The sequence below is a fragment of the Halictus rubicundus genome, chromosome 4 (genome assembly GCF_050948215.1).
Source record: "Halictus rubicundus isolate RS-2024b chromosome 4, iyHalRubi1_principal, whole genome shotgun sequence".
Taxonomy (NCBI): Eukaryota; Metazoa; Arthropoda; class Insecta; order Hymenoptera; family Halictidae; genus Halictus; species Halictus rubicundus.
In genome coordinates, this window is record NC_135152.1 from 18,799,687 (window position 1) to 18,825,313 (window position 25,627).

At 37.0% G+C, this 25,627-nt stretch overlaps 1 protein-coding gene across 1 annotated transcript in view; it reads right to left on the bottom strand.

The window, feature by feature from the left end:
* Barc (RRM1_TatSF1_like and RRM2_TatSF1_like domain-containing protein barc) overlaps nucleotides 1–25,627 on the bottom strand; it is a 114,293-nt gene that overhangs the window by 23,391 nt on the left and 65,275 nt on the right. The window contains exon 4 of the mRNA XM_076787208.1: nucleotides 1,319–1,488. Coding sequence (XP_076643323.1) covers nucleotides 1,319–1,488 — 170 coding nt within the window. The remainder of the gene's footprint in view (nucleotides 1–1,318; nucleotides 1,489–25,627) is intronic.

The window sequence follows — 25,627 nt, forward strand, 5'->3', positions numbered from 1 at the left end:
TGCTTTAATAACTTATGCAAGGTAGGACTCATTCGAGCCCACGGAAATAATGTATAGTGAAAACAATATGTCTCCCAACAGAATTCTTCGAGCTCTTTTATTTTTAAGGGTTGCTTGCATTTGAAGACTGATAATATTGTAGCAATATTTTTTGTAAATTGCACGTCGATCTCCAAAGCTTCTGCAAATATTGTCGGATTTTCGAAAATATAATTATGGACAATAGATATCTAATTTATACTACATTACAACCACAGACAGTTTGCAGAAAGTGCCAGTAGCAATAACAGCGATACGTCAAGTGGTGACGAGATGTGAAGCGCTTCATGTTCCGTAAGTAACTCAAAACGTTCAAATACGTCATTATTATTACTTCTATTGAATTTTATATATGAATATACAATATACCTTCAAACTAGAGTGTTATAAAATCATTTTCACGAAAAAATGACTTCATTAGTTTTTCGTCACAAAAATCTATTTTTTGCAAAATCCTGAGGTCGTAGACAAATTTTGAGAGCAGATTTGAAATCAGCGTGAAAAAATCTATGGGAAATGATGTATAGCATGTTAGAAAAAATTTTTTCCGAGCGTGGTATTGAAAAAACTAACATTTTCTTGAATTTGTGCGCGTTTAACGAATTTTCTCGAGGTTAAAAAACGTTCGGACCACAATCTCTCTATTTTTCCCATATTCTACTAAGTTTCAGCTTTCATTTAAAAAAAATTTCATCGCTCTACCTCATTCCTATCGAAAGTTCCTTGATTTTGAATCCGATTTCGTCCAAATTGCCCACTGTGGGCCGCCGCGCCGCTGGCCCCGGAGATGAATGAACTGTGAGCTGAATGAAAAGCGAAACGCTCGAAACGCGCGGAGATGCGATTTCACGGGGAGAGCCGAGCGTGAGAATTCGTTCTTTCCGGAGATTCCTTTCGGATCGAGATGCCGGGGGAAAAAACAAGACACGGTTTTTCTTTGATCGTGCCCCGTTGCTGGACGTGGAACGATTGAATGCGTCCTCCTTTGAGCTCTCCCGGAGGAATGATTTCAAAAAAAAGGATCGCCGAGTATACTTCATTAAAGAAACTGTCGGCTCGAAGACGAAAGAACTGTTTTTTCGAGCCATAATTAGTTTGTACATATTAATGGTTGACTGTTAAAAAAAAAACATAAAGACTGCCCTGTCTTTAACTTTAGTTCTGTTTTTTGTTTTTAATTGATACCTTAGGCTGCAAAGTCATTTTGCTTTTAGAACTCATATTTTGTTGGTCTTAAAGTCTTTTCATTTGTCTAAATTGTTTAATGCATACAACTTACTTCTCATGGATCTTCTTTTGGCGTTCCTTGTCCTTCTTTTTCCGTTTCGGTTTCAAGGCTGGATCGTACGAGTCGCCTTTCATTTGAAACTTTGCCCTTTGAACCGAGAGCGTTTTGCCCCGTATTTGTGAATTGTCCAGTAGCTTCAACGCCAAATCGACTGACTCGACCTAAAAGCAGAGCAACAAAATCGATGAAATTTGAAGTGGGTTCACTTCGTAACCTATATTCTGGAGATATAATAACATTAATTCTATTACCGAAAAAGTAAAGAGCATTATGATTCCGGGCGATGCAGAAATATGAATTTTATGCGTGTGCATGTATAAAATATAATTTCACAGGAAATTCAATATGGTAGAATGAAATTATCATTTTGCTCTCAATTTAATGTGATAATATTAATCACGTGTTGACACGAATTTACATTTTTATTCGCTTTGCGAACCGTTCATTAATAACTTCATCTATAGGTGAATATTCAATACGAACTATTTAGATAACGTTTCGTCAATATAGCCGAGGTATTAATGAAAATAATTGAAACGGTTTTCTGAAGAATTTCTCATTTGACAAAAATATAAATAGTTTTCTATTTGCGGATTCGATTTGCAGTTTCATGTAAATTAATAATCTAACAAAGCAAGGCATTCGCCAAGCCTACTTCGCCAGTCGGTGATTTATGCTTGGTCATATTAATTCAGTCGTCTTTGCGATGCGTTATAATAAACAGACGTTCATTTATAGTGGACCAATTAAATGTCATATTAATAGGAGGATGAAAGAGCGTGCAATGTAAGAACAGTTGTAATGACGTTTCTTTATGAATCTTTGTATTATATTTCAAGCGAATTAATTAAACAATATCCCCTTTAAAAATTTACATCTAGTATTCATACAGAGATTGAAGAAGATCTCCTTAGAACTTTTTATTCACAAGATTCTTTCTATTTAATATTTATATTATAAAATACATCATTGTTCGAAATAAACTATTTTCGTTCACGGACAAACAGAATTATTCCATTTGCTACCACCATTGAGCTCAACAATAGCATTTATAATTACAATACTTTAATAATACATTGTGTCCTTTGTATAAAATGTTAATCAATTTAACAGAGAAATCCCGTGAACTTCCTGAACATTGCATCATGCATTATGGCTTTAGATAACAATGCATGCGAAATTAATTTGTTTTTTTCATTGCCGTATTCAGAATACACAATGCTGATTGTTACAACTAGTAAATTTAATTGTTTACAACCACGTACCTCTGGTTGATTAATAACTCTATTCATGTTATTCAAAATCATAGATAAACATTTCAAGTTAAAATATTTTAATTATATTTTAATTAAAATAAAAGGTTCATAAAAGATCACGAAAGATTTATATTAATTAGATGCTGCTAGGGAGACTATGAATCTTTATATGTATAAAAATTTCCTGCAAATTTTTTACATTCCTTTAATAATCTGAATAAGTTTCGAATAATATATCAGAATCCTTAAATTCTTTTGATTCTTTTAACGTCTTACATCTAAGGCTTTCATGTTTGTCATGAAGAATAAATATATTCCAATTCTAATAACAACATATATAAAACAATTTTATAATAAAAATTCCTAGGACGATATAATCAAGCACAGAAAAAAATCGATTGCTAATTAAATAGAAAAAAGACAGTTCTTTTCGTTCATCTAGTACAAAATCAATACGATTAACTTCGTAAGTTCCTTGAAAATGGAAACCCGGGAAATGCAATTACTCGCGTCGTTCATAATTAATTAAACAATTATTCAGACATCAGAAATCAGAAATTGTCACGGCATACGTGCAAAGTATTAAACTAATTATAATTTTAACATTCATTGGAAATTCGTTATGAAAAATGACTCAAAATACATTCAAAATCTTACTAAACGAAAAATGTAGAAATACCAACAGTATCCGACAAAAATAATCACATATGCTAATATACGACATATATTATAAAACACATTATAAAATCATATTTTTGTATCGTCATTAGTAGAGTCACCTATTTACGCATGTGACGCTAGCAAATGTGTTAGTCGAGAAATTCAATTACCCGAACCTCGTGTATCATAATAAACCACGTATATTATAATACTATAATTATACAATATAATATTATAATCAAGGCACCGCCGTGTAACTAACCAGAAATTATAACCACTTCTGTCTGCTCATCAACATTTTGAAATAGGTTAATTCAATTGTTTCAGCTGTCTTCTAATCATAGCGCGTCTCATTCGGAGGCCAACAACGAAACATACAGGGTGGACCATATGTCACGGATTAGTTTAAAATTCTTATAATTTTTTTTATTTTTTAAATGTAAAATTACCTTCTTTCTTGCATTATGCAACTTTTCTTACGAATGAACGATGATTTATACGAACGCTCTGTCCGTATACTTATGGACGGGAGTGTACACAGAAAAGTTGAAACGACAAGAAGACTCCTATTTTTACAAGCGTATTTCGATCTCCAGTATCCGAATTACCTCAGCCTACCGTGAACCAGATAGCCGCCGCTAACAGAAACATCACGTTTATCGCGTCCGTAATTGCCAGTAATAGATACTCGAGTTACAGCCCGTTAAAACGCCACCGGACGTCATGCGTACCGAACGAAAATATAGCGATAAATGCGCACTAGAAATAGTTAACACCGTGTGATATCGTCGAACCGACAGAACCGGTAGTTCTGTCAGATTTATTTTCAAGCTGCATGCCTGTCCGAGTCGTATGGCATGGCGTATGTAGCGTCGCGTGGCACTTTTAACCGTGACTTCATGTCGTTTGCCGATGGCAAGTCTCGCTGAGACGACCGTGTCGGATCATGGACGTGTATTTTCACTAGATGCATATTAGCCTACCACCTACCGTTGCGGGGCGCTCGTACACTGCGGTTCAAAAGCATCAGGACATCTGCTTAGTGGCGGATTTAGGGGGTGGGGGTATAGGGGTTGTATCCTAGGGTGGAAAAATCCAGGTGCAGTAAATTTGTGGAAAAATACCAAAGGCACAAGCCACAACAATGAAAACGTATAAACGAAAATGTTAACCAATTTGAAAATAAAATAAAAGTAACAAGGGAGCGAGCGAGGTGGCAGTTGGCCCTTTTTTGAAAGGACAGCAAAGGTCTACTAGGCTGAGGTGGAGAAGTATAAATCCGCCACTGCACCTGCTGATCTCAAAATGGGTTGGTCTTTAGGCTACGATTACAGCAGACGCGTTTCCCGACGAGTACAGTAATGCTTCGATATACGTGACAGAGATGGGCACGCTATTTGTGCACAATATATCCCGACAAAAATGTATCCTTTGAGACTTGGAACGCAATAATAACGAAGGTTTTGAACAATCCTAGTAATTTTCTAGCAACATTACACGTTCGCTTCGCCTTTCGTAAGTGTCGTAATACTGTTGAGTGGCAACGTATACAGGTGCGCGTATCTGTGTCTGTCGCGAATAAATCAGCCGAAGCTTTATCGCCTACTCTGCAGACACGTATCGAGATAGCGAACCACCACCTGATGAGGTTCGTTCGTTCCTCTTCGATATCTCACGTCGATGCGCTGGAAAAAGTTTGAACGTGATCTTCAAGTTATTTCCTGACTGGCAATATATGGGGCAGAAGAGAACGCGTGATGTACATACGCTTCCATCAAAACACCATAGGCTAACGCGGAGATTCGAAACGTTTCAGAATCACGAGTAAAGAAAATTGCAAAAATTTTCTTAGATTGCGACCACAAATAGATTTCAAACTTTTGTTTCATACTAGTTTTGTGCAAAAATAATTGCAGTTTCCATTCTCGAATTTCAAAGCTGTATACAGTGTTTTCTCGATATATGTCCACAACGTGGGTCCATCCAGGGACATATATCGGACAGAAGATACTATTCTTTGATACACTGCCGAACGTAGAAGAGGAGTGTAAACATACATGTCTACACGATGTATGTCCAAAACACGGGTCTACCTAGGGACAATTATCGGCTAGATATTTGGGACATATATCGAGAAAAGACTGTATTTTGCCTCATTTGCCAATAGCGCTTGGTTCGTCATTATCCATTTACAGAAAGATGTCCGCGAGCTTCTGGGTTAGTGACACATAAATTGTTCATTTCTCCTATCTATGATCTTAACGAGTTGATATCATCGAGGGAACTGCCAGTTGCAATGCAATGATACCATGCGACAATTTCAGTAATGAAAATTTTAATAACGTGTGCTACAGACTTATTTCCCCATTTGCTTAAGATAATTGCAGCACAAACTTCATTATTATTTCATATATTTCTGTTTCCAAATAATTACTCCTTTTAATTAAACGTAATTACATGCTTTTTCGTTAAATTAGCGAATTGAATTCGTATGAATTCTTCCCTTTGTAATTAAACAATTTTACAGCGATTATATTATTGCAATTATATTATTATTACATTTAATTTTCTTTTATGATTATAAATTACATATGTTCATGATTGAACGTCCCGATGAAAATTGTTGTAATTAAACACCGACATAGCGAATTAATATTACATACAACTTCGCAGCCATTGCATGAATCAACAGTACCGTAAAAGTGTGTTCAGCTATCGCTTTCAGTGGTTTCGTTCCAATAACGACGTCCCATCAAGTGCATCCATAAAACGCGAATAAAATGTATCCTCCGTCATCAACTAAATTTAAACGTTGCCATCAAATTTTCTCCTCCTACACCAGTCGTTAAAGAAGCGTTGACAAATAAAATTTGTACCTTACAATTAACCCATTCGCCATCGTTGTTAGATTTTTTTGATGTTCGCCATTTCGCTTTTTACGCGAAAAAAGCCAAACCATTTTTCCGAACCTTTTAATTGAAAATCTTTAAATATTTCATTTCTCCATGTAATAAGTAATCGTTAGCACGCCGAGCTCTGTTATAGTCAAATTTTTGAAAACCATCTAGTTTATTCTAAAGATAAAAAATTGAAAATGTTGGTATACATATTAGTCACTATTCCCTTTGTGAATTTTCTTTATTCCAATGTAAATAATACATCACTCGGCGAGAATTGATTTGTAGTTTATGAAGCGTTGTTTCCCGTTAAACGTTGTAACGCGAGCGAATATTGTTTGGCCGAAGCCAACGGTTACGCAAAGCCGCTGTAAAAGTTTAATGAATTTAGCAACAATGACTGTTCGGAAGTCTGTAAAACGGCGAAACGTTGATGGACTTTTGATGCGCCTCGTGGTTCGTCCTCGTGCGCGCCGACAAACAACTAAACTTTCACAATTGACGACCAGTCGCCGTGCAAATACAGTTCCACGGAATCTTGTCCGGCACGATTTCCATGGTTTTTTGGTGAGTCTGCTCATCGCGGAAAGAGTCATACAAACGACGTGCCGCGAATAAGGAATAGATAACGTCGCTGCGCCGGCCAATGAACGAGGACAGGCCCCGCTCATGTTCGGAGAGCACACGAAGCTCCCTGACCGATAACGATCGCTAACAGCCAAGCCAAATTCTTGGATGAGAACGTGGATATCATTCAATTAACGTACCGGTGACTCGCATAAATGTTCGTGCACTCTTTGAAAGAGAATAATTTTTATTTTTAGTATTTCAAAAAACTCTCGTCTGCAAAGGGCTAGAATATTTTCGGTTTTGATTGTGTCCGTATGAAATTGATTTACTTGTACCACAGTTGAACATTTAGCAAATTATTAAACGCTGAGACATTAACGTTGGAATTGTTTTTATGGTAATTCTTATAGTACGTTTTAGTGGTGGTTTTTTTATCACATATTTTTTTTTTTTTGTTACAAAATGAAGAAATGAAAACGACAGTTTGTAAATGTTACGGTATTAATTTAGTAAATTATTTTGATATGATTGATTTGATAAGTGTGTGTGTGTGTGTGTGTGTGTGTGTGTGTGTGTGTGTGTGTGTGTGTGTGTGTGTGTGTGTGTGTATTCACAAATAATGAAATGTCAGCTTTTCATACTTAATTTCATAAAATTATACATAAATGCGTCAATTTATATTCAAATTGATTGATTCAACATTTACGAAGAAATAATTTACATCGGATAATTATTAATGTAACGTGCTATATTGGTTATTGAACGTTAAATTCATAGTTTATTGTCGGCAATGGTTGCAACGGGAGAATGTTTATAATCAAGGAAATGTACAGAAGAAAGTGGAAAAACATTTTAATACAAAAAATAACGATGATAATACATACTTTTATATAGATACTTTTTATATCTCCCACGCGTGTAGAATGGTTAAAAAGAACCTTGTAAAACGAGATAAAATACGAAAACCTGAAAAGCTTCTTTATGAATTGCCTTTACATCTAGGTTTCCATGCAAGATTTAACCACAAAGTAATTTTATGAATGCTTTCAGTTACTTTTTAATGAGCCTGGACTTCTAGGACCTGCATTTACGAAATGAATTTTTTGTCGTTCTTATGCATACTGTTTTAGTACGTATTAATACGTGTTTAAGACGTATTAATAGACATTCTCTCGTGCAGTATATTTTAAGTGGAAATAGAGAAATATGCAGATAATGATGTCATAAGTAGAGTGTTAAACTTCTACTGTATTTTCGTGCTGAAACTCCCCTGCAAGAATAATAATTTCGGTTGTTCAAAATGTTTCCGTAACACTGTTCTATTCTCTCCTGTTTAATAATACCTGCGATTGAACTGTGAAATATAACAAGGTCAATTCTTGACCTTGATAACAGACAATCAGAATGTACGATTTTATCAGAATTAAAATATTTCAAGAAATCAATTTTTTTCAGTACGAAGATTGAAATACATACATATAAATACATAACTAAACATAGATAGAATAATTAAATAATAGTGTAATAATTAATAAAATAGAAGTAATTAATAGTGTTATTTGTTATTAGTGTTCAACGTTATCTTCACCCAACTAGGAATTCACGAAGCATTAGTTATTTGCAAAATGTCACAAGTCGACGTGACAAATTCGAAAGACACAGTATACAAACGGCTAATGTCATTCAATGACTAAATATGCAGATTTATTGGCGCCAACAGGGACCATGACGTCATCGCGCCAAGTAAGTCTCTGTTGTAACGATGACCTAGAAATTGTTCCCTCAACTTGTTTGTAAACCTCGACGGACTGTACGAAAAAAAAATTCATTCAAGCTGACGAATGATTCATTGATAATCAAATTCAGCTTCACATACATACTAATTTCTCGAGAGTAGAAAATTCAGTGTCCCGATAATTTTTGGATTCACTGTGTGTATAGAGTTTCTCGAAAATTATAGTAGAATACAAAAGATTACCGTACATAAAAAGAAAATTAAAATACAAATTGCAAACGCTTTCTGAAGGTTCACAATTTTTCTTCTTATTGTGCGATCGCTGTTTGCATAATCCTATATAACAAAGAGATATTAAATCATAAGTTTATCATGTTATGCAAATAATAGACAACAGTGTAACAAAATTACTAGTACATCGATGTGAGACGTTAACAACCTGGTATTAGAAGTATGACAATGGTTAGTTTTATGTGCAAACGAGATATCCATCCATGGCGTCGGATATACTTTCCAGTGACCTTCAATTTAATATGAAACAACGCGTGGAATGCACTTTCTGATTACGACCAAGTAGTAATTCGCTTGAACAATTGATCGCTTATTGAATTCGATCGTACAAGGAAGATAAGTGGCTGGAAGATAGATCGATCGCATCGATTCGCTTAATGCAAATTGTTGACCTCGAATGCGTGTGACACAGAAAGTGCGGACATAAAAATGAGTAAATGCTCGGCGCACAAAGAAGTCATTAAAATGGGTATAAATCAACGCGAGGAAATTTCTGGTCAATGGCGCCATTTCTATTTCCATGGAAGAAACCCTATTTTAAACTTTACACCGTAGTTCGTTGTTAGTTTTTCAATATTGCTGCTCGAGCGATATCATTCTCACGAAACAGTAGAACCTCGATTAACCGAACCTCCAATACCTGTATTTTCTAGTATCCGAACTTGTTTCAGAAATAAATAGTTCAATATTTATTTAATTATTTGACTAATTTAATTTATTTAATTAATCAATTTAATTTTTAGGGCTATTCCTATTTACAGTCCTTAATTTTAAACAATCAATACAGTGATTTTTCCATATACAGTGTGTCCCACGAGCTCTGTCTTACAACTTCTGTAAGTAACATTTTCTCGTATTGTTTGAAACAACCAAGATATTCAAGTGGACAGAGCTCGTGGGACACACTGTATGTCGCCAAGGCCTGGATGATAAACGTCGCGGAGTTATTCCCACTACCGCGGAGTATACACCGCGAGGGTCCTGGAATATCTCCTGGACGATAAACGACGCTGGCAAGACCCGTGTTGTTGACATACATCGAGAATTCACTGTACAGTGTAATACCTGCCACGATATCTCGATCATGAATTGATGAAACTTCTTCAAATTTTACACACGTATAGAATAGAGCTCCCTTCCTCTTGTAAATTAGACTTATGGGAATATATCAATGATAGTTTTTTCGTGTTGCTCGAAGAAGATTCAATTTTAATGAGTTTCTGAGTGACTGCCATTTTGTTAAAATCTTTTGATCTGCATGATTCTAGTTCGCACGATAAAGGGATCTCTATTTTACATATGTGTAGAATTTTAAGAAAATAAATGTACACTACACATTAATCTATCGTCCAAACAAACTCGCTTCCAAACGTAATCAAACAAATGACGCGTACGCGGTACCACGGAAGCAGTTCGCAGCTCGATGACGTCGCGCCGAATTATGCATCCCCGATCCTCCCCCCCCCCCCCCCCCACCCCGGCATCCCACCAGCCGGGGGAGGGATCAAGAAACGAGGTCATGGTATAACAAAACATAGTTCGAGCTGGACCCACCCACCAGTTTATCGTCATATTTCCACCCACGCGATGACGTACGACCGCCGGATGTAATATCGGCGGCCGTGGACAGGTAAAAATCGCGGTAGCTCGCCCCGCTGAATGAACCCACGCTCGCGTCAGACAGGATGCGCTGTCTATCCGTTTTCTGGCGGCAGATTCGACCCTTTTTGTTTCCCACAGCTATTCGCCGTTCCGTTTCCAGTCGTTTTCAGCCGTGGCGCGCGTAAACCAAGACTGCGTATCGCACACGACGCCCACGACACGTCTCGCGAGTAGGGGCAGTTCCCCTAACGCCGGACAGCAGTCACATCTTTAACCTTTAAAATTTCACCGAACTGTTGCACAACAGATCCTTAAAAAGTTATTTCTTAAAACTCTCAGGCTTAATTTCACCTTGGCAATCCAGATATTTTTAACTGTTTACTATATAATCCTTGACGAGGAAAAAAAAATCGAGGTTCCAAGGCGAAGAATCACGCGTAACTATTAAACCAGTGAATTCCTCGCCTTGAAACTTCGATTTCTGGCATTTTCTCGTTAAGATGTAGAGGATTGTACAGCAAAAAGTTAAAAATGTCTGGGTTGCCGAGGCGAAGTTTAACAGTGTTTTATTCGAGCCCGCGATGAAAATGGAAAATATGTGTTTTGCTAGAAGTACTACGGTGGAAAGTGGGAAAAGGTTATAGAAATCGATGGAAAGTAGTTTGTATAAAATATTATTCAAGTAGCTAATATTTTGTTGTTTATTTCAGAAGAAACCTTGAGCGCCCGGTATTAGCGGAACTCGTCCTGCGTTTTATCGGTAACCGGACTACAGGGGCTGCTGCCTTTGCGCGCCAGCCGATGCGTAAAAGTAGCCAAGACAGTATTTTTAGAGTTCCGGTCGCGCGACAACCAAAAATGGTGTGTCGCGAGCAGCGTTCCCCCGTTCCCAAGAACCCCGGAGATTTATGCCGCTTGGGGTTGATGCGTTACAACGAAAGGATGCGAAATGTCCGACATCAATTTTCCCGACTTGACGTGTTTTTGAAGGATGACGGAGTATATATCCTCGGCTTTCTACAGGACGTGCATGCCAGGCAGCTGAAGAGCTGCCGCCGCACAGTGGTCCAAATCGAGAAATTCAGTGACTTTTGGCCCGAAAATGAACTTTCATGTATCGATACCTGATCAATGAACATTGCTTCCCATATGTCCATAGACCTCGGAAATGGAGAAATTAGTACAATTTATTAAATATTATAGTTGTAATAAATATTGAAAGTTGGACATTTTAAGAAGAGTATTTTTCACGAGAAAAATTGCTTCACTTTGATGCGATGCCCTGACGTTCCTATTTAATATTTTCTCGCGCTTTTTTTTTTAAATTAAAGAGCAGATTTTTGCGATAAGAAATCGTGTCTTACATTATTAATTAGTCTGCACAATGTATTAAAAGTTAATGCTGGACTAAATGGAGAAAATTAAAAAAATTTTTTATATTCGGTAAGAGATATCTTTAAAGTCCCAGGAAGTCCCAGTTTCTAACAAATTGGACTATTTTCAGTACACCTTCCTCTATATGATGGTATAAAAATTATTTCCGCACTCTTCCGCCTTTGCAAATTATAGCAGTTTAAAACTGACCATGTTACGATTATGATTGGTATCCCATGCCTGCTTCAGTCCATAAGTTATTAATGCATGGTGCAGATGTAATAAAACACGCATTATTACCAATCGGACAATTATCGGAGGAGGCTCAAGAAACACGTCACAAAGACTTTAAACAATTTAGATGCAAACATACAAGAAAATCAGACAGAATATTAACAAATGAAGATGTATTTTATAGACTTTTATTGACATCGGACCCGCACATGTCAGCAATGCGAGTGAAATCATGTAAGAAAAGAATACAAAATTTAGAACCAGAAGCTGAATTATTAATAATTAAATAATAGAAAAGGCAGGCTTTGAAATGGATGGACTATAAAAAATAATGCTAGACAAAACCATTTGAGAATGAAGACTGACAAAGTATAAACAAATATTATTTTTTCATATTTCATGTTATTATTATTATATTATAAAACCATCATTGTTATCACATTTTTATCAGAAAAGATTTACAAAAATGTTACTCAATTATTTTATGTTATATACAATATTACAAATATTATCAATTATTATAAAAAATATCTTTTGACACAGTTATGTGACGTTTTTACCTTACCCGACTCCTCAAATTTACATTTCTCCCAATTCATTAAACATTGCATGTGTGAAACAAATATAAAATACACACTTAGAAAGAAAAAATGGTTTGGAAGATTGTATTTAAACAATTTCTTTTTTTAGTGAAAAATATCAATGAAAATTAATAAGAAATTATTGTTTAACAAATTTTAAAAATATTAATTTTTCTTTAGTTCAAATTGACTAGTTTTTTAATGAATTTTAGTGCAAATTTCATCCCGATAACTCTTATGGTGCAAAAGTTATAACAAAAAGTCACTGAATTTCTCGATTTGGACCACTGTGCGCCGCCCGAGAAGAACGCACCTCCCATTCGCTGCGATTTAACACGTACGCCGTCATAGTGACTCCTTTTTTTTTTTAGCGCTGTTACCGTGCAGACGGCGTGGGAGTATCGCGAACAGAAGTCTCCTTAACCCCTGGTGCCCCCATTGTTTTGAGGACGGTAGTGCTCCGGGACAGTAACGTCTCGATGTATACTCTTTGAGGGGGCCCAGAGGATCGATTGTGGAGAAGTGTAACGTGATACGGGCTTTCGGATACAGCGGCGAGGCAATATCAATCCAACGACAAAACTTTTTTGCCTTTAGTTATTTGTTTGTAATATTTTTCTCGAATTGTTTCTGACATGCCTCTGATTGAATTGACATCAAACACGATACCATTTGGATCATATTGTTTATGTGGCGGTTCAGTAGAACCACGATTGTCCGAGCTGATGATATCTGAATTAGAAATGATTATCCGATCACATCTTTACTGATCTGTACGATAAATCATGATTAATTTTAAATGAAATTGTTTACATGTGAGATGCGAATTCGGATATTGTTTGGGATAATAGAGGTTCTATTGTGTCGTGAATTAAACAAGTAAATAGGATCCAAATTGTGTCGCGTTTGACGTCATCTCATCCAGAGAAATCGTCACGAATAAAATATGTTCGTAAAAGTTTCATAAAGAAGTTATTGGGGACAGAAAAGTTTTGTCATTCTATATTCGACATTGGCAGCAAGAGATCGAGGAATTGGTGTGTGTACACAACGTATTAAGTGACGTTTCGTGAGTGAAAAATTTATTCGTATCATTCCACAATTTTAATATATTGAAAGTAATATATTGATACTCTCAAACCCTTTTAATCTTTTTGCTGTTTTAAATTACACCTATTCATTTCTGTCACAAATGCATAAAATCTGCAGTCTATTAATAACATTTCCTATGCGACATACATATTGAGATTTATTGTGCCGCCAGCTGGCCACTATTTGTCCACAAGCTTTACGATATGTCTGTGTGTAAATATTCATAAAAAGATTTCAAGAGAAAACAATAAAAGTTTCATAGCCGCCCAAAGTCAAACTGCTAAGTTATGCTAAATTAAGATGATAATTATCGTTTATGCAACGCTCTTGCCACATGTATCGTTTTCTTCGATATTAATGAAAAGGTATGGTAATAACGTTTCATTTATGACGCACTATGATCTTTTACTACTGTCCAACATTGCTCAAACTTGAGTCGTGGACGTTCCATGTAGAGTCTTGCAAAAGTGTGTACTTTATTATTCTAATTATGTAGTTGCATTCTACAGGGCGACTGCAATAAACTGTATTTCGTCAATTACACTTTATAATTAAGTAAATAATAATTACAATAAAATTGAAAAGTAATAAAAATTAATAAATTAACAATATGATACAGGATATGAGAGATTTATTTTCCTTTTTATAAATTAGCGTGTAAAATTGTCAATTTGCATGAACACTCAAAGTTTACCAATGATAATAAGAAATCCTACTATATCGTCCAATGCACAATATTGCGAGGAGAGTTTTCTCGTTTATAAATATTAAAGGATTGAAGGTAGGGAAAAAATAATAGCATGTTCTCGCATGTCAACAAGTCAGCTCTTCAATTTCCAAGCGCGCGTGGTTTATCGCGAGGATTACAGGAATGAAATTTTTTGGTGTCAGTTGACGACACTGAGTAAGCACCGCGATATAAAAAATGCAGTATTTGAGTACTTCGTCATGTCGTGTCACAAAAACGCCACGTCACAGTTTGCAGAACGTCAGAAAATCCGCAACTTACCTCTACCGCTGAATCCCGCGATTCCGTTGTGTTGATTGGCATTATACATATTCACAACTACCAACGAGAAGAATCAATGTAGAAAAGCATTGTAGTAGTGAACGCAAATGCAGCACAAGCAGCTCAGGGCAACGCATGAAACTCGCTGGCAGTTGTAAATCTCAAGCTTTTATTTGACGTCTACTGTATAAAATCAACGTTTTCCAAATACCGTGCAAATATTCATTTATTTTCACAACATTGTAAATAAATGTTGACATTCAAGGTACCGTACGAGTGAAATTGTATTAATTTTTACCGCAACTATTTAACCCTTCCGTATGCTCCTCGGGAGTGATTCTCTCTCACTCTCTACCAATCTCTCTGTCCACTATGTTAATGCAATTAAGTCGTGTTAGTCCAACGTTACTGTGTACTTCTAGGTAAGGTTATGAACAGCCACTGGCTGTACCTCACCTTTGTGCAACATTGTAGTATTGCGACGTTTCTAGTTTTCGCTCAATAACCACCGCATAACAGTAATAATAATAACAACTACATTTATAAAATGGATATAGGGTAAGACACCCAACTACAGTGAATTCTCGATATATGTCAGCAACACGGGCCTTGCCAGCGTCCTATATCGTGCAGGAGACATACCTCCTCGGCGTCCGAGGCCCCTCACGGGGTATACCTCGTGGTAGTGAGGACAATTCCGCGACGTTTATCGTCCAGGCCTTGACGACATATATAGAGAAATCACTGTAACGTGGGGGTACCAATTACTATGTCTATATTAATGATACTTAACGAATATTAAAAAATCAAATTTTTTTCATTAAGATCAGTTGATATATATGTGATATATTATATGCTTTAAAAATAAGTACAATTAATATACGCACGGTGATTGGTACCCCCACAGTAATTCGGTCCCTTACCCTACCGCCACTTCCGACGAAATCTACTCGATTCCCATTGGATTCGAATAAATCACCATTATTGTACCGCGACGTTACGTTGCTCAAATTGTCCAGCATTGTATGCAAATCGCGAGAAACGCGTTGTGTTTCATGGTGGTAATACGTTGAGTTAACATCGTCGACCATTGTAGAACACCGTAGCTCGCGGCTTTGTTACCTGCGATTTATTTAATTCCTCCGCGCGAAGCGCGATGCGCCGAGCAGCAGAAGCGAACAGGAAATCGATTGTTGCTTCTGGAAAAATGTGAAACTGCGAACGAAAATGTAGGCGCATTACCGCGACCATCCGGAACAATTCATCTTTTACTTTTTGCCTCCAAAGCCGGCTGATTGATTTTATCTCCCGGCAATTTTGCACTCGCGTCTCACGAACAACCATCTTCCAGGAAACAGCATTTTTCGCTGGCGTCGACGTCATAAATTATTAACCCCTTGCACTTTTCGAGTTTTGTCTCAATTTTTTCCTATCATTCCTACCATTTGAAATGTTTCGTTTAAAATGTGCTTCGAGAGGCAGACTCTTGATTGGAATTAATCTTGGCACTTAACTTACCGGCAATTTTCTAATGTTTTTTTTTTTTAACCGAACAATAGGAAATCCTTATAAAATAGGATTAGTATTAGTAGTATTATTAATACTATATTACTAGTATAGTATTATTATTAATATTAAATATAGTAAATATAGTACTATATCTATATCGTGCTGTAGTTAGAATTATAAATAACGATACGCACAAAATTAATTGGAATTTCCTTGTGTAAACGTGTTGGTATTAAAAAACGTAATAAATATGTGAAATGGCAACTTGCTGTAGAAGTGCAAATGGTTAAACTACGCAGACGCCTATTCATAAATGAACGAAAAACTGATTAATTATCTTTTGATGCACGTCACACGGTGAAAACGCGTTGCCCTCGAACAATAACATCTATGCACAATATTCGGGCTTGTTAAATGTTAAACACCATGGAATTTATTGGACTGCCGAGACTGTTCCACCTGGCAGTTCAAATTTAATTAATGTTGAACTCAGGAGGCAATATGTATAGGACTGCTGGTATTTTTCTTGTTCAAAGAAACGAATTTAAACAAAAATTATTCTTATAAAAGGAAATATCAGGAAGTTTTTGTTATATTAAAAAATATAATTAATAGACTGTAGGTCTTGATTGCAAAGTAAACATTTTCTGATTGCAAGAAATACAAAATAGAAAATAATAAAATTCCACAGAATTTAGTACGATTTTTATTTATACCAGATCTATGAAGGCTACTACCACTAAAACTTCTATTTTTTTTTCACTTTCCTAAAATTTGCCTACAAAAATTGAAAATTACATAAACATCCGCAGTCTAGTCATCAGTTACCAGTGGACTTTACGTAAAATAAAAATGTTCCGCATCATTTGCAAAAAAAAAAAATGGAATCAAAATGTTGTTTCTCTTCTAGCAATTTTTATGAATTAAAAATTATTGCAATGTCTCAAATATCGCCCGTTCAATTTTGCCATAACTGTATAAAATCTGCAGTCCTGTGATCACCATAGCGACGAACGTTATAAAAACGCACTAGGTTGCGATTCGTGATTGGTAATTAAATGCGTGCCATCGCTCTTCTCCAATTAAAAATCGTAGTTTAATTAATCTCCAGTCTCACGCAGTTATATGCGCGAAAAAAAGGCAAATCAGGTGGCTCGTGTACGCGAACTCGAATCTCCAGTAAAATGATCATTACTGCCATGAAGTCAGCGTTTCAAAAATACTCTGTACACTGTTATCTTCGCCAGAAATTTCGCACGCGTTTATAGATCATTTGAAGCGGAGCGTTGTAAATCGGATGAACTATATTACATTTTGTCGGATGGAAAGAAACCCAGGATTTACGATTTTTGAAATTACTCGATCGAGATCGAAGCAGAATCACAATTGCCAGACACGAGGCATTTTTCTTCGAAGATTCTGTTTCACGTTTCCCGTGCACTTCGGAAACTCGTTGACACATTGTGCTGGAAGAGGAACAGCTGGCAATTGTCGCGATGCGTTGATAGCAAATATTTTGCAACCGTTTCTACCGTCACGGTCTGCTGAAATTGGTTTATTTGCAGTTAAACTGATGGTCTACTAGACTCGTGACGCCACTCGTCAAATACTAAAGTTTTTGTAATTACGCAAATGACGACAACACGGCGATTCAGGGGCCAAGTTAGTTGACTCGTGAAACGTCATGCTTGAAAACGGAACATGGTTTCGCCTATTGATTTCGATGGAAGCGATAGAGTGCATAACCGTGATTAAAATTATAAAACGCTACCATCAGATTGCGAAATTTGTTTCTGGAATTTTGTTTCTTGATTGGAAAATTTAATTCTGGTCTGGCTATTAAAACAAAAATTTCGTAAGAAACATGGAACAAGAGTTAATTATAGAGAACATGATTTTTGCATTTAAAAAAAAATCATTCCCATGAATTGATTGGCAAAAATATTTATTTTAACGAAAGCAATAATGTGCATAAGGAATATCGCGATTGAAATTATCAAATAGTGTCAGTACATAGTGGAATTTGTTAATTTGTTTTATTGTGTAAAATTTACCCTGTAGAAAGTTTATTTTAGATCTAGTTACCACTAAACAAATTTTATTCGAAATAACGAAGGATCCTATTCTTTGCTAATGATGAAGAATAGGATCCTTCGTGTTTCCAGCTAATTGAACCTTAAGTCTTTCACTGTGCATGAAAAATCAGATGAAATAAGTGTACACACATAGACTATAGAATCGTTTATAAAATTTGTGAATTCGATGAAATCTGGGTCATCGCGCACGTGCAAATCTAACCAGGACCACGGTTTTAATAAAGTGCAATGATATTCATACGTAGTTATCAACCTAATTGACGTCCTAATGAATGAAATACATTTCACCTTAATTACCACTGCTTCAGATCAGTTTCTGAAATGTGGATTAGCATAAATTATCCAACGCTTAGCGGCATTAGCCATTTCTATTTCCAGCGTGAAATACGCGGTGCGCCATGCATGGTCAGCTAGCAGGTATCTGAATTTATTTATTTATTTCAGGTACAGTAATTGCACAAATGAATGACAGCCGCAAAAACGCGAGTATCTCAAACTAATTCATTTGCAGCCTGTCACAGTAATATGGGGACACTTTCTACAAAATGTAAGAGCAGTCTTATACTTCTAACATTATTAACAATTTCGTAACAAATTTACATTTGTACAAAAATATGTAAACCAAATATGTAATACTGTCACCAAAGACAATATTTTCATAAAAACAAACGACTAAATTCATTTGATTAATTCATTCTTTACTTACTTACTTACTTACTTAATACACTCTGGTTATAAAATCACATTTTAAAAAATTAAATAAAAAAATAGCTACTTAAAATAATTTCAAACCCCTTTCTTTAAATGGCACCATGTATTTCTAACCGCACAGTTCTGTTAACGATTTCAAGACAAATACCATGATCTACCGTACTGTGACCTTGAGGTGACTTTGAACTGCGAAATTGTTATTAAGCATAGATTCTTCTTGTGTAACAAAACTTCTTCATTTCTTTCAGCTCTTTGAAGAAAAATTCCTCAGTTCAGAGTTCATCTTAAGGGTACAGTATGGCAGATCCTTGAATAGAGAACTATTTCTAATCTCCTTGATTCCTAAGTTCTCGCAATCAGGGGTAGGTTGAGCAAACAACGAGCTCGGAGAACTTAACTATTACAATTTAAAATTTACAGAAGAATTTTATCATACAGAAATCTGAAATCAAAGATGAGCTGAAAATTAATTTTGACTTCGTAGCAGGAAATTTCAGTAGAAGAATTATAATTTGTTCAAAGACATTTCCAGGTATGCGCGAAGTTCAAATCCATAGTTGAGTAGGATACTTCACCGATGTAATTGAGGAAGACGTTTCCAAATGTATGGGTCAGTTTGCTGTTCGATCGGTATTGTTATGTTAAGATTGGAGCCCCGACATTTATAGGTTAACGATCAGCATGCAGACGTTCCGAGGGTATCGACCGTACATACTAATTTTATTTGCGAGCATAAACATCGAAAACCTGTATAGAACCAGCCGCAAGGATTGACCCGTTTTTGCTATTACTGCTCGTCAAACGTTAAACTGGACTACCGTTGCTGGAGGTAATATTATTTCTAAGAAAACTTTGCTGCGAAGCAAAGTAATTAGCTGTTCTTGCAAGGCGTAGAGTGTGACACTACGATAAACATTAGTTTCTAACAACTTTTTTCGTTCGGAACAACTTGTAAGTTGAAACGTGTAAGTGGTAGTGGGTAATAGAAAGCTCTCTAAATATTTATAAGTTCAACCGTTAGCAATTTCATAGCAAGCAATATGATAATTTCTTCATTAAATCTTAATTGGGTAAACGAGACGAACGACTAGACTGCAACGTCCCATGGAAAATGAATTTTCTGAAGTGTAATTTACAATAACGAAAGATTATTTCCTTCAGCGATAATACATTGTTATTGAAGTGTAAACAATGATGAATACAATATTGTTATTACCGGAAAAAAATATATGCATTATTGTAAGTTATACATGTACAGGGTGGTCCACAATTTACATACCGAGCAACGTAAGTTTTTACTTCATTTATGCAAGGTTCTCGTCACTGTTGATTCTTGTGAAATATTATTAGTTTCATGCTTTTTGAAAACACTTCTTTTGGACCCACTGTAAATTTGTGTGGTGCTCCATCTTACATGAACCATATTTCTATTCATCCTTGAGTTCGCCTTATGCATCATAGAATAACTTTCTCCTGCTAAATTGTTGTAATATTTCATGAAGAAGGTACGCTGTGTCTAATAAAACATTGTAACAAGGAGGGTAAGCAGTAAAACCAGTGCTAAAAGCGAACGTGTTACGAATATAATATTGCCTCTAAATGTAGAAGATCATTAACCCTTTCCGGTCCTATGTCGAGCCAGACTCAACATTCACTACTGCACCAAATGAATTATTTATTCGACTGGCTTACATTCATCAATGATGCCATAATTGCATGGTGTGTCACAACAATTGTAATATTTTCAGCTGTTCTACGTACAATGACAAAGCTGCATTTGGGAATACAGTGATTTCTCTATATATGTCGCCAAGGCCTGGATGATAAACGTCGCGAAATAATCCCCACTACCGCGCGGTATACCCCGTGAGGGTCCACGAAGCTTGGACGCCGAGGAGTGTAAACATAACACGGCTCGGATATGTCTCCTGGACGATATTTGTCACTGGCAAGACCCGTGTTGTTGACATATACCGAGAATTCACTGTGTAACTGAATTATATGCTATTGACGCAAGTTCTGAAATAAAAGAGAAAAAACATTTCGTACCGCGAAGGCTTGAAATATTCCGATTTAATATTTTGTTAATATTAGGACCTTGAATAAGTTCTCGCTGTTTCTTTTACAAAATAAAAGCTTTTACTCAATGTCCTTGCTTCTGGATCATTCCTAGAACTTTTAAACGTTATGAAACAGTTGACTCATCTACCTGTAATGTTTTTCCAAGTTCTGCTAGCGTCTGACATCGGTCTTGATCGAGTAATTCCTCCAACTTTTCGTCTTTAAATTTTTTCGGTGCGCCAGGACGTTCTTTATCCTCAAGTTCAAAATCATTGTTTTTGAAGCGTCGAAACCAGTCTCTGCATGTCGTATCCGACAAAGCATTGTCCCCATAAGTCTCAACAAGAATTCTATGTGCTTCAGCTGCAGATTTCTTTTGAATAAAGTAGTGCAATAAAATTCCCCGCAAATACACTTTATTTGGCACAAAAGTAGACATTTTCAGAACTAAGAAAAAATTACTTTGTTTACACTAAAGTGAACTACCATACACTGAAATTTAAGGTTAGATACACTACTGCCTTGCATGTGTGTTACCATTCGAAATTCCACGAACGGGGTACTGCTACTGTCATTTTTGAAGAAACAGCGAGAACTTATTCAAGGTCCTAATATTATTTATATATTTAATAAACTCTGTAATAAGTTCTGAACTGAAAGAGATAAAAAACACTTCGTATCGCAATGCCTTGAAATATTTTGATTTGATATTTTGTTAATATTATTCGTGTATTTAGTAAATTAAATATTTAAATTATTTAGATCCGTTGTTTTCCAAAAACCTACAGAACCCTCCTAGTCTCCCCTATATTAACTGCGAGTAAGGAAACCACTTTCTTTCAAAGATCTCGAGTAAAACTGCGACTTCCGGTAGATTCTGGGAATGGGAACGTTCAATACACATATCCGGGCGAGTGCGAAATTAAAAGGCGGCGCCGCGTCGAGGTGCAAGCAATTTTCCGTGCGTGATGCAACCGGGTCCCGCGTGCGCAATTCTTAGCGGCGCACTCGTCCCGATCCATGGATCTAAGACCTAGATCTCATAATCGGACCACCCAGTGCACCTCCCGCGGTCATTCCGCCGTCGCCGTTCGCATTACAGCAATTGGTGCTCCGCGTTAAATTACATGCACTTGCTTGCACACGCGTCCTGCACGCACGGTCCCCGTGGTGTTCGATCAGGTAGCCATGATAATCGACTAATGGGCGAAAATTGACGATCGACTACACAACGTCCGGCCGAGCCGAGTCTTCTTGTTTACGCAGGTACTTAATTGTACCCGCGATGCGAGAACCACGATTAGAAAATTTTACAGCAAAAATTCCGTCGACTCGAGGGGGTAGCGATCTTGATGCGTTGACTAATAGTTAACGAGATATTATCGAAATAATTTTCCTGTAAACAATACGGGTCGGGTACGACGTTCAGCTTGCATCAAAGAATAGTATGTCTTGGACGATATATGTCGCTGGCGAGACCCATGTTGTTGGCATATATCAAGAATTCACTGTAGTTACACTAAATTTGACAAGTGTGTTTTCGTTTACTTAATAGTATGATAGGTCATGTTAGCAGGTAATTGATACTGCGTAATAATATGTAATAATAACGCGAGTTTGATAAACGAGTACGGTGAAGGATGAACTCGATCGATTCCCGAAAACGGGCTATGATTCAACGAATGAGATGCCTACAATCCCCACGTAATACGACATAGCCTGTACAATCTAGTATTCAGTGTATCCGAGACCAAGAGCTTAAGACTAGGCAACACCGTCGGATGCTGTGCATCATGGACTAAGCTAAATGGACAGTAGGCTCGAATGTTAATAACCCATTCGAGCGAATCAATATGACAATTCGGGATTCCAGGATTAAGTCGTTAATAACACAGAAGTCGTGCTCTTCACGGAATTCCATTCATGTAACGGACAATTTTGTAGTAATAGTTTCACGAGTAGGCTTGGCAAAGAAACACTCCGCTACATTATTCTTGGTAAAATGAATAAATTGCCTTTCCTCGGAATGTTTCGCGTGCCCGATGAAAGACCGCCGCCTACACGACAGCACAATACACGACGTCACATAGACATCAATGTTCTCGATCGTTTCGGTCAGTATACCTGCCTCAGGGAAAAGTTTCTCTTTTCGCGAAATGCGCACCTTAAATATCATACGAAATTGTTCAGATTTTGTGTATATTTCAATTTGTGTTCAAATGAAACCGTGAATAGAATAGTGTTAAAGTAGGATCGTATTGTACAGGCGATACCTGTGCTGGTTTAGAAACACACCTATAAAAGTTTATTCTTTAAAACACTGTAAAAGATCGAGTATCTCTTCTTAGATTAGGGTATCTTCTTAGTATGAAGGGTGTAGCCGGATAAGGAGGTCAAAAGTGTCCCCGAACCAAACTGAATTTGCAATAGCTTATCGATAACCATTCGATAGCTTGTCCAAAGGAAATACAGTGTATTCTCGATACATGTCAACAACAGGAGACATACCCAAGCAGTGTTATGTTTACACTCCTCAGCGTTCGAGGCCTCCCGAGTTTCGCGGCCCCTCACGGGGTATACCCCCGCGGTAGTGGGGATAATTCCGTGACATTTATCATCCAGGCCTGAGCGACATACACAGAGAAATCACTGTACTTTGCCAATTTTCATCGCAAAATGTCGACACGAGGGGTAGTAATGGGGTGACAAAGAAAATCAGGTTTCTCCGTAATTATCCTTTTCAATTGAAAATTCTAAAAAAAAAAATCCGGCATATTTTAGCTAGTGGAATGCACATCTGTGAATTTTATCGTTTGATAAATCAATGTCTCCAATTGCTAAAAAGAAGTCAAGTCCTTTGGTGTAATTTTTGGAGAGTTATTCTGATTTAAGGGGCGTTAGAATGCCTTCGTGATATATCGAGGAAACAGCGCGTTTCCTTTTAAACTGGCGGTAAGCATCGGTTCTCTAAACAGAAGCAGGAAAAAAGTTCGAGCCGGAAGAAAAGGATTCCAAGGAGAAACGCGGAGGGAACGGGGTACCGGTAAGTCTCGATACAAGCTCGCGCGCGGACAACTGGTGGAAATAGCAAAATCGTGTAAGTTACGGGCTATGCCAAACAGTACCGTAAAGGATTGTCTGATCCTTTCGCGTTCACGCGTGTCGCGGACGGTACAGTGTAAATTCACTCGGGCCAAGTTTACCGTCTTCTGCACGTATACGTGCAAGTATGCACAGTTTCAGCCTGTCCCTTTCGGAACGTAAATTACTGCCTCGGGGTTGAGTGACCTTCGCGCATGCGATTATCAATGGAGACCCCCGTAAGAATGAAATTTGATTTATTCGCGTGCCGGGACATCGCCGGCCGGATATTTTACTTCTGATGCATTGTTCTTCCGTTTTCCACGTCCTCGTCGTGCACGCGATAACTTACGGTTAAACTGTTTGCAGTATAGGTAGACGTTCTCTCGTCTGTGCAGCGCACAACCCCGCGTTGCTGCGGGACAAAAATAGGGCACTGACTTTCCTGTTTGCACCGATCGACCATATGTTCGGAAATCAGAGAATGGTTCATAAACAAATAGGCACGGCCGAATTGCTTTGGAATTTGTTGTTCACGACGTAATGCGAACACCAGTTCGAATTTTGAACACGTTAAGCGCCGGCTATCAGTCCCAACAATTCACACAAAATCAAGGGAACTTAATCGATAAATAACGTAGGGCTTTGTTTTATTTTTATTTTTACTCTAATAATTCAGATTGCCACCAATTAAATAGCGTTTCATCGAAAGTGTGTCTTAACTCTAATAGCAAGGTATTCGCCGAGGTTACCACGCCAGATATTAGATAACCCCGTGCTATTTATAATTCCTGGACGGTATGCAAAAGTTATTATGGCATAATCGGTGGTGCTCCGAAAATGATGAAATACGATCTGGATCAAAGGGATAAAGAATTATATTGGAACATAAAGCATTTATGTTCATCCGTCGAAAGGCACGTAGTATTCTCTCTTTACATTGTGACCCGAATGGATCGCTGCAGAGGATTCCGTGTTATTTCACGCCATGAAATTCAAGATATTAAAATATTGTTTAAATCGAGGATCTCGAATTTCAAGTCAAATAGAATCGAAAGCCCGGAGGATTAAATACGGTAATTCGCAAACAATCAGATACCATAAATTAAACGGTTGCAATAAAATTTGCAGCAATTTTCATATTTTTATTGCAATCACGACACGCATAACAAAGGAAATATGTAGGTTCATGTTTTCCAATTTTTGTAAATCGGTTAATAAAGGCAAGAATCTGGATAAACAGTCTAGTAGTGTGTTTGTTACATTATGGCAAATATTCGCTAATGGTTTTCTGATATCAAAAACGCTGAAATATGTATTTCTTGTCGTCGATTTATGTGGATCAAGGAAATGCCGATAGAATTCTTTTGGGGAAAGAGTTTTCATGAATCATTGCATAAACGATTCTTGATATCATTCATCTCAACCGAATAACCGTCTTCATTGCTGACCAGCCTTGCTCTATTTGAGGCAGATCGAAGATCGATAGATCGTGGCACAGCAGCCTGAAGTACACTTACCGAAATACACGCCATTCTTAA